This window comes from Octopus bimaculoides, chromosome 1 (assembly GCF_046866305.1).
Source record: "Octopus bimaculoides isolate indiv1 chromosome 1, ASM4686630v1, whole genome shotgun sequence".
Taxonomy (NCBI): domain Eukaryota; kingdom Metazoa; phylum Mollusca; class Cephalopoda; order Octopoda; family Octopodidae; genus Octopus; species Octopus bimaculoides.
This window is the reverse complement of record NC_142928.1, coordinates 195,099,102-195,110,523: the sequence shown is the minus strand read 5'-3', so window position 1 is coordinate 195,110,523 and position 11,422 is coordinate 195,099,102. Positions and strand designations below refer to the sequence as shown.

Below are 11,422 nucleotides of genomic sequence, written 5' to 3'. Positions count from 1 at the left end.
TTACTTATCCGGATCAGACTGCTGTTAACCCCCCCACACACATACACACCACCACCAATAGTACAGCTCAAATATCAAGGACAGTGCTGCTGTCACACTTGAAAACATTCTAGACCTACATTTATACACACACTCCGCCCACACACACATATATACATACATACACAAACATACACATACTCACACACTTGTACATACTCAAACACACATACATTCATACACATACATTCATACACATATATCCTTGAACCACATTGGGACTGTGAAACACACATATTTAGGTTAGTACTGTTACTACATAACACCCTTAGCCTAGATTACAAAAGGATTGCCCCTATTTTGTCCTCTTGACCCACACATCTGGAACAATGATATTATTATATATACACTCATGTACAGTAGACCAACATCTGAGTACTACTTCCCTTATATCAGAGATCAGGGGCAGTGTTGTTACAGGTACTCTGATATCTTCAATCAAACCGAAGAGAAAGGCATTTAATCCTTTCCATGCCAACCTGGCTGAAACCACCTTTGGCTCTTTAGTAGAAATGTCTTGTTTTCATAAGATTTGAATTAAAATCTTCCTCCAAACCTTAGTCACAATTTATGTTCCTAACACTAGCTAAAAGATAACTAAGTTATTTTACTAAATTCTTTGTTATATTTAAAATTAATTGAAAGAAACACTGAACATCTCAACAGAAATATGACAACAAAAGGGTTAACAAACAATTAATTTAACCCTTTCAAATCAACCCAGCTAAAACCACCTCTGGCTCTGAGTACAAATGTCTTGTTTTCAAAAGTTCTGAATTAAAATCTTCCTCCAAACCTCAATCACAATTTATGTTCCTAACACTAGCTAAAAGATAACTAAGTTATTTTACTAAATTCTTTGTTATATTTAAAATCAATTGAAAGAAACACAGAGCATTTCAACAGAAATATGGTGACAAAAGGGTTAACAAATGATTAATTTAACCCTTTTGATACCAACCTGCCTGAAACAGCCTCTGGCTCTGTAGTACAAATGTCTTGTTTTCATAGATTTTGAATAAAAATCTTCCACCAAACTTTAGTCACAATTTATGTTCCTAGCACTAGCTCAATGATAACTAAGTTATTTTACTAAATTCTTTGTTATATTTAAAATCAATTGAAAGAAACACAGAACATCTCAACAGAAATATGGTAACGAAAGAAGAGTTAATCAATTAACTATGATTCACTTATCATCACACTCCATCTTTATTTTATGTATATTTTGTATCTTGTTGCTTCTTCTATCACTACTATGATAACCTCCGAAATACAGAGATGTGTACCTCTTCCACCTAGCTTTATACAATGTATCCACCCTATTCTCTTCAATTCTATGTGATTCAACCATTTAAAAAAAATCCTTCTCCTTAAATAAATCCTTTTATAATTCATTCTCTGCCCACATTTTCTTTAGCAACATGAACTACAGACATTCAAATTGAACATCAATCACATCTGACTCATGAGTCTATGTTGGTCTGCAAATGTCTTCAATGCTTTTACTTTCGCTCTGACTAAGTCATAAACATATTAAAAACAAACAAAAGAAAAAGAAAATATAAATACCTTCTTTTAAAAAGCGCATTCATACACACTGGCAAATGTATATACATACATACACACATACATACATTGTCATTGTGGCACTCCGTCGGTTATGATGACGAGGGTTCCAGTTAATCTGATCGTTGGAACAGCCTGCTCGTGAAATTAACGTGCAAGTGGCTGAGCACTCCACAGACATTTGTGCCCTTAATGTAGTTCTCAGGGAGATTCAGCATGATACAGAGTGTGACAAGACTGGCCCCTTTGAAATACAGGTACTATTCATTTTTGCCAGCTGGGTGGACTGGAGCAATGTGAAATAAAGTGTCTTGCTCAAGGACATAACGTGCCACCAGGTATTGAACTCATGACCTTACAATTGTGAGCCAAATGCTCTAACCACTAAGGCACATGCCTTCACACGCACACACACACATACACACACACACATATATCATGTCACTCCATCGGTTATGACGATGAGGGATCCAGTTGATTTGATCAACAGAACAGCCTGCTCATGAAATTAATGTGTAAGTGGCTGAGTACCCCACAGACATGTGTACCCTTAATGTAGTTCTCAGGGAGATTCAGCGTGACACAGAATGTGATAATATTGGTCCCTTGAAATACCGGTACAACAGAAACAGGAAGAAAGAGTGAGAGAAAGTTGTGGTGAAAGAGTACAGCAGGGTTCACCACCACTCCCTGCGCTGTTTATCTTGATATGAGATCACCACGTCGCGCACATATGGTTGCAATGCATGTGCGTGGTGTACCCTTATCAAATGAGTATGGAGTCATGGAGGGTATACTGGGCTTTGTATATTTTACCCCAGTTTCACTTTGATGGCATGCACTGCTCTCTCACTTAATAATAATAATAATATTATTATTATTATTATTATTATTATTATTATTATTTGAGGATGGTGCCTGGTTTAACATCTATACAAGAAATACAAAAGACTGTTTTAACTGGTATGTCACATGTATTGAGGAGAGCATTGTTGTGAACTTTTTCTTTTTTTAACCTTTATTTTCTTTGTTTTCTTTTTCTTTTTCTCCTTTTCTCTTCTTTTCTTTTCTTTCTTTCTCTCTTTCTTCCACATTTTTTTCTACCACATGACTTTGTAAATGAACAATCTTGAGTGTTTATTTTAATGGCCTACCATTGTATACAGTGAGTTTCTTTGCTCTAGGTGTCAGGAAGACATTCGGCAAGAAACGGAAACAGAATTGAAAGAAGAAGATAGTGATAATAATAATGATAATAATGTCCTTGAAACTGTTTTTAGCACTTTGCTATCTTTCCTTCCATGAGATTACTAACCCCGCTTCTTTATTTTTAAAAGTCAACCAAATGTTTAAACATTCCATTCACTAGGACTAAACAGCACTCATGCCAGCATCCCAACAACAATTGTGAACTGGTCCTTCAATATATGTGCCATGACCTCATCAGGGATGGAACAAATGTAAAGTAAGTACAGATTCAGCTAGTCACATTAGAGTCATTAGTCATTGAAGAGTCATTAGTCATTGAGGAGTCATTTGTCATTGAAGAGTCATTAGTCATTGAAGAGTCGTTTGTCATTGAAGAGTCATTTGTCATTGAAAAGGCGTTTGTCATTGAAGAGTCGTTTGTCATTGAAGAGTCATTTGTCATTGAAGAGTCGTTTGGCATTGAAGAGTCATTTGTCACTGAAGAGTCATTAGTCATTGAAGAGTTGTTTGACATTGAAGTGTCATTTCTCATTGAAGAGTCATTTCTCATTGAAGAGTCATTTCTCATTGAAGAGTCATTTGTCATTGAAGAGTCGTTTGTCATTGAAGAGTCATTAGTTGTTGAAGTCATTAGTCGTTGAATATAATAACTCCCTGTACCCTGATGATGTGTATTTAGTTTCATCAGGAATATGTCTTACATATTCCTTTAATACACATTCCTTTGTGTAGACATGCAAGCATATCAGTCTTACCTATTTCTCAGGAGGTTGGGAAGAAATGACAAACAAGCACAGGCTTTCCAACCACATGGTTGTGGGTTCGGTTCCACTGCATGATACCCTAGGCAAGTGTCTTCTAGTATAACTTCAAGCCATCCAACGCCTTGTGAGTGGATTTAGAAAACAGAAACTGAAAGAAGCCCATTGTGTGTGTTTGTCTCTTATCACCATTTGACATCTAATGTTGGTGTGTTTATATTCCTGTAACTTAGCAGTTTGGCAAAAGAGATTGATAGAATAAATACCAGGCTTAAAAAAAACGTACTTGTGTTGATTCATTCATCTAAAAACTCTTCAAGGCAGTGCCCCAGAATGGCTACAGTCTAATGATTGAATCAAGTAAAAAAATACAAAAAAACATTTATTGATTTTTAGCTCTTATTGGGGTTTCATGAAAGGTGTGTACATCCTTTGACCAATCCCAGAAAAGCAAAAAGCCAATCCGTTTAAAGACACATCAAATCTCGTAACTCCAAAGAATTGGTGCATCTAATTTGCATATTGTGAGTATTTAACACTTTATCTTCTACTTGTCAACACATTTTCAAGATATGGCATAATATATGTGACCTTATGTAGTGGACATGTCACATTTATGTATTTCTCTGTGGACTGAGGAAACGCTGGACAGCCTTAATTGATTTTTCAACCATTATTGGGATCTCGTCAGAGGTGTCTATGTCACTTGACCAATCAGAGGTGTCTACGTCACTTGATCACTTGACCAATCTTGACCATTTATAGACACATTGAATTCAGTAGCTTCAGAGAATCGAGTATAGAGAGTTTGAGTCATAAGAGTGAATGTCAGGAAGACAAATTTGAAGAGACTTTATAAGCAGAATACTGAAAGTTTGAAAAACTCAAATCTCAGCATACCAAATGCCAGATATCAAAAGATCAAAACATGTGAATTTGGAAATATCTGAAGGAAAAATACTTAGGAAATACTTAGGGAAATGGTATTAAAAACATTTACAGTTTTAAAAAGGAGCTTATTTGAGAAACATATAAGATATTTCTCTCTTAGCTCTTTGATTCTCCAGTGCTGTCAGTACAACAAGCAATAAACCTCCAGACATTTTGATCGCTTGTCTTCCTCCTGGCTGCACTTGAGTCAACTCTCAATGCTATCATGTCGTCCTGGAACATACTGTGCCATAACTTCCCTGGTCTCTTTTCTCCTCATGATAGTAACATGTCTCTCTTGTGTTATTGAAGCACATGGCCAGTAAACTATATCTGCTGCTTAGTTACCATGTCACGCAAACTTCCTGTGTCTACTTCTCAAAGACAAGTAAAAACATAAATGATTTATACATAAAATATTTTCATTCCCTTAATTCTCTTGTTATGGAATATTTTCCCTATTTTTTTTCTTTCTGTCAATAAAATCCTGAACATATGAAACGATCAAAAGACTAAGATTTAATGAACCAAAATTAATTTCATACATTTGCTTATCTCCCTTTGACTTCACTTTTTTACTGTGATCTACCCAAATTTGGTCTGTCATTTGATATTATTTTATGTATTTATTGAAGTAGAAATAAGGAAAATATTCTATAATGAGTGAATTCAAATAAAATAAGTATTCAATAAGTATTCACGTTTACAATCAAACTATTTCATATGATTCCATTATATCAGCAAAGCTTTAAAACCCTAGCAGGGTGGAAAACACTTATTTAATGGATCCCTGTGGAGTAGGAAGAAGTTATTGTGATACTCCATTGGTTATGACGATGAGGGTTCCAGCTGATCCGATCAATGGAACAGCCTGCTCGCGAAATTAACATGCAAGTGGCTGAGCACCCCACAGACACGTGTACCCTTAATGTAGTTCTTGGAGAGATTCAGCGTGACACAGAGTGTGACAAGGCTGGCCCTTTGAAATACAGGTACAACAGAAACAGAAAGATAGAGTGAGAGAAAGTTGTAGTGAAGGAGTACAGCAGGGTCCCCCCCCCTGCTCCGCTGGAGCCTTGTGGAGCTTTGAGTGTTTTCGCTCAATAAACACTCACAATGTCTGGTCTGGGAATCGAAACTGCAATCCTATGACTGGAAGTCTGCTGCCCTAACCACTGGGCCATTGCGCCATTGCGTCTCCACAGGAAGTTATAACAGAGAAAGAAATAAATGTGAAGTTTTGGGTAAGTTGAACAAGCTACAATTTCTTCGTCTCGTTATCAAAATACGAATTGTCAAAAGAGAATAATGGTTATATTACGGCCTGGAACAAGGATTTAAATGACTTCAGTTCTGCTGGTTCTGTTGATGTGGCTAATGGTCTGCTGTCTGTTGTGGTAACAATGAAGACCAGAGAAGACCGGTTGAAGAGAGCTGTGTGACAGACTGGATTTCTGGTTGATCGATGCTGGTCCAAAGAGACGTGGCGTGTGGTCAATGGCTGATGCCAAAGACCAAGCGAAGCAGAACACAAGGGCTTTTATAACCCTGGGTAGGCTCCAGAGACAAAGTGATCTTTTCCGCATTGAAAACAAATTGTTGCAAACATGCAATTGAACAGTTAGTAACTGACCAATACATGCAACTAGTTTGGCAAGCCACTGGATCATGTGACTCGATGGAAAGAAAAGGTCTGGTGAGCCCATTCTGTGGTATTTAAGCTTAAACATCATCATCATCTTCGTTTAATGTCCACTTTCCATGCTGGCATGGGTTGGATGGTTTCACTGAGGACTGGCAAGCCAGAAGGCTGCACCAGGCTCCAATCCAATCTGGCAGTTTCTACAGCTGGATGCCTTTCCTAACGCCAACCACTCAGAGAGTGTAGTGGGTTCTTTTTATGTGTCACCAGCATGAGGGCCAGTCAGGCAGTACTGGCATTAACCACACTTGAATGGTGCTTTTTGACCAATCATGCAGCACTGGCACTGACCACACACGAATAATACTTTTTATGTGCCACTGGCACGGGTGCCAATCAGGTAGTACTGGCATTGGCCATGACAATAACTTCACTTGACTCAACAGGTCTTCACAAATGCCGTTTATTGCCCGATGATTGAAGGGTACTCTTAAATGGGCTGGTATGATGTACTGGCATAGGCCACAGTTATGGTCTCACTTGGCTTGCTGGGTCTTCTCAGGCACAGCGTGTCTCCGAAGGTGTCATTCACTTGTCATTGCCTCTGTGAGGCCCAACGTTCAAAGGTCTTCCTGGGCCCAGTCACCACCTCATCCAGGTGTTTCTGGGCCCAATCATCACCTTATTCCAGGTCCTCCAGGGCCCAATCACCACCTCATCCCAGGTCATCCAGGGCCCAATCACCACCTCATCCCAGGTAAACATAATAAAAGCATTACATCCTTCTGCTACAAAGTACTTTACTATCCTTCAGAAACTGAAACACAGCAGCAGATGATGAAGTGGGTATGATGCTTACATCAGCTGATGCCATTAGAGTCTATTAATTTTAATTATAGTAATTTGACTGTGCTTAGCCCTGGTTCACCTGGACTAGTGGTTTCCTACCTGTGGTCCACTGACCCCAGGTGGTCCACTGACCCCAGGTGGTCCACATAGGTAGTACTGGGGAACTGAGGATCTGCGAACATGTTAAGCTGACAGACCTTTACATATCCTAGAGTCCTGGGGGTCTGTGGGAAAATTCATTTAAATTAAGAGGGTCGTTGGTAGTGAAAAGGTTGGGAACCATTGAGCTAGACCCTGATCAAGGACAGTCAAGCCATAAGCAACTTATCAAAGGGGAAGAACTGATGTAATCCTAGATGGTAAGCCTATGATATCCAAGGTGTAAGATAATCTGAGAGTTAAAGTATATCAAAGTGTAGGTTAGATAGGTGTGGAAGGTCCACATGAACATTTATCAATAAAGCAAATGCTAATGGCAAGAAAAAATGTCCTAAGGATTTTCACAGCTAAAATTATTCGGCTGATGCAGGGTAAAATGCTCAGTGGCATTTCGTCCATTCTTACGTTCTGAATTCAAATTCTGTTGAGGTCAAATTTGCTTTTTATCCTTTCGGGGTTGGTGAAACAAGTACTAGTTTAGCACTGGGGTTGATGAGATAAACTTATTGCCCCACCTCATGAATTGTTGGCCTTGTGCCAAAATTTGAAACCATTATTATTAGAAAATTACTATATTTAAATCTCACAATGAGAGATATTCAGCAACAGTACTTTGGAGTAAAGATTGTTTGCCAAAATAACATGGCAGTCCTGGTTTAGGACTAATGTTAATGTAATTTAGCCCCAGATAACATCATCTCCAGCTGGCTATATGGCACAATCTGTGTCCTTATATTTTTGAACAGGGGAATCTAGCACCCCCACTCAGCTCAAAACAATATCTGTGGAGATGCTAGATTCCCTTGTTCTAAAATATAAGGACACAGATCATGTCGTATAGCCAGCTGGAGACGATGTCTCCTAGGGCTAAATTACAGCAACATTCATCCTAAACCAGGACTGCCATGTTATGTTGGCAAACAATCTTTACTCCCTTATTATTAGGTTGACTCTGAAAGAAAGAAAAAAAAACAGTTATAAAGTAAAAGCATTATGTTTTGGACATGGTCCTTCATTGGCTACAAGAGGAAAGTCTAAGAGCGACTAGGAAGAGAAGGAAAAAAAGGAAGAAGATGAAAAAGAAAAGAAGAGAATCATCATCCAGTGTTTTAAATCAGGGTTTTGTCCCCGTTAACAGGAGTAGCCGGTTCTACCTCAATGCCATAGCAACTGAGGTAGGCAAGTGCAGCCCACCCTGACCTTTGGGCTGGTTGGTGCCCATTCTCCTTTGCTATCATGAGGCCTTTTTTGGAGCTGGATTTTCTACTTCAGTTTCTAGACATGAGTGGACCCGAGACTAAGGCCTCTACTACGATTTTTAAGACATGTGGTGGGAAACTAGCTTAGGAAGGCAGGGACACTACTTCCTGAGACCCCTTTTGGAATCAAGTAAAAAAAAAAATGTGTGTCTTCAGTTCACATATTCTCTAACCAACAGGCATTTTTTTCCTGGTTCTTTCTCCTTTTATCTTTGTCTCTCTTTTTTCTTCTCTCCTTCGTCTCTCCTTGACTTCTCTCTTGAATCCAATGAATCATTATGTCTGAAACATTCTCTTTTATTCTTTTTTTTTTTACTTGTTTCAGTCATTTTGACTGTGGCCATGCTGGAGCACTGCCTTTAGTTGAACAAATTGACCCCAGGACTCATTCTGTTGGTCTTTTTTACTGAACCGCTAGGTTACAGGGATGTAAACACACCAACACCGGTTGTCAAGTGATGGTGGTGGGGACAAACACATGCACAAATACATATCATCATCATCATCGGCACGGGACCAGTCAGGAAGTAATATGCTCAACAGGCTTCTTTCAGTTTTTGTCTACCAAATCCACTCACAAGGCTTTGGTCGGCCCAAGGCTAGAGTAGATGACACTTGCCAAAAATATCACGCAGTAGGACAACCCGGAACCAAGTGTTTTGGAAGCAAGCTTCTTTCCACACAGCCACTCCTGTGCCTATCTATAAACTTTTTCCTTCATTCATGAACATGCCCTGTAAATTTTGTTGTTCTTTATTATTTGTTGTTGCCTTGTTTCATAAACAGCTTATCTTTTTAACCTTTATGGATTTGTTTTGCAAGATCCTGATGCGAAATTATGTGGTGAAAGAGATATTGTTATATCTGGGGAGGGTCATCTTTTGCCAACAAACACACACACTAGTTACTTGCTCTTCACTTGAACTTTATTCTCGTTCATTTGTCACACATTTTTTGACCCTTTCAATGACTGTCTGTTCTTCTCTGTATCTCCTCTTCTCTTTGGTCTAGAAGAAGAGACATGGAAAACAGATAATCATTGAAGGGGTCGCAAGATGTGTAACAAAAGAGCTCTGACAAATAAGCGAAGTGTAATAATATTAATGATAATAATAATAATAATAATGAAGCTATTGTAAAGATCAAATAAGTGTGTGTGTGTTGATTGGCAAAATGACCATCCCCAAGTATAACAACAATTTATCTTTGTTTAAGCTTATTGTATCTAGGATTTCAGTTTCATTTATGACACAAGTCTCCATTTTTAAGACATGAGGAGATGTGGCTGACATTTCTAGCAAATTATTTAACCATATAGAGACTTTCTCTCTATGAATTGGTAGTCCTTTACTTCAAAGCAATAACGGATTCTAGCTTCCTTCTACTTCTTCTTACAGAACAATACCGACCGATACTAAGCAGTGCAAAGGGGCAGACTGTGATCGCGATTTTCAATATGGCATGCATGAGAATTACACATATTACCTAACATGTGCCAAAAGAGAAAGAAATAAAGGCTTGTTTGTTGCTGACCAAGTAAGTGGACATGAATGGTATTGTTGGTTCATTATTGAAAAAAACTGTCATTGCAGTAGATATATATCAACTATGCATATGTATGCATATATGTATATATATATATGTATATGCATATGTATGTATATATATATATATATATGTATATGCATATGTATGTATATATATATATATATATATATATGCATATGTATGTATATATATACGTATATATGTATATATGCATATGTATGTATATATATATATATATATATATATATATATGTATATGCATATGTATGTATATACGTATATATGTATATATGTATATGCATATGTATGTATATATATATATATATATATATATGTATATGCATATGTATGTATATATATATATATATGTATATGCATATGTATGTATATATATATATATATATATGTATGTATATGCATATGTATGTCTTTACGTATATATGTATATATGTATATGCATATGTATGTATATATACATATATATTTATATGTATATGCATATGTATGCATATACATATATATGTATATGCATATGTATGTATATACGTATATATATATGCATGTATGTATACATGCCAGTGCCCCTGGACTGGCTCTTGTGTGAGTGGCACATAAAATACACCATTTTGAGTGTGGCCGTTGCCAGTACCGCCTGACTGGCCTTTGTGCGGGTGATACGTAAAAGCACCCACTACACTCTCCGAGTGGTTGGCGTTAGGAAGGGCATCCAGCTGTAGAAACTCTGCCAAGTCAGATTGGAGCCTGGTGTAGCCATCTGGTTTCACCAGTCCTCAATCAAATCGTCCAACCCATGCCAGCATGGAAAGTGGACATTAAACGATGATGATGATGATGATGTATACACATATGTATATATATGTCTGTACATATCTATCTATATGTATGTATACACACACACACACACGCACACACACACACACGCACACACACACACATATATATATATCATCATCATGGTTTAATGTCCGTTTTCCATGCTGGCATGGGTTGGATTGTTCAACTGGGGTCTAGGAACCCAGGAGGCTGCACCAGACCCCATCTGATTTGGCAGAGTTTCTACAACTGGATACCCTTCCTAACACCAACCACTCCGAGAGTGTAGTGGGTGCTTTTTTTACCTGCCACTGGCACAGGGACCAGAGGGGGCTGGGATGAACCAGGATCAGATGAAGCTTTTTATGTGCCACCGGCACAGAAGCTTGTCAAGCCGGCACTGGCATCGGCCATGTTTGGATGGTGCTTTTTACGTGCCACTAGCATGGGACCACAACTATAATTTCCATTTGATTTGATTTGATTTTGATGTTGATGTTTTTGACTCAATAGGTCTCTTCAAGCACAGCATGTCGCCCTATGATCCAAGGTACTTTTTGAGTGGGTTGATTATACGACACTGGTGTAGGTTTCAGCTGTGAACTCACTTTATTTGCTGGGTT

General features: G+C 38.0%; 1 protein-coding gene across 1 annotated transcript in view; it reads left to right on the top strand.

Annotated features, from left to right (window-relative positions):
• Window positions 1–11,422, top strand: part of LOC106877668 (protein DD3-3) — a 115,310-nt gene that overhangs the window by 65,136 nt on the left and 38,752 nt on the right. Inside the window, exons 4-5 of the mRNA XM_014926617.3 lie at window positions 2,978–3,073; window positions 9,815–9,953. Of these exons, the coding sequence (XP_014782103.1) occupies window positions 2,978–3,073; window positions 9,815–9,953 (235 nt within the window). The remainder of the gene's footprint in view (window positions 1–2,977; window positions 3,074–9,814; window positions 9,954–11,422) is intronic.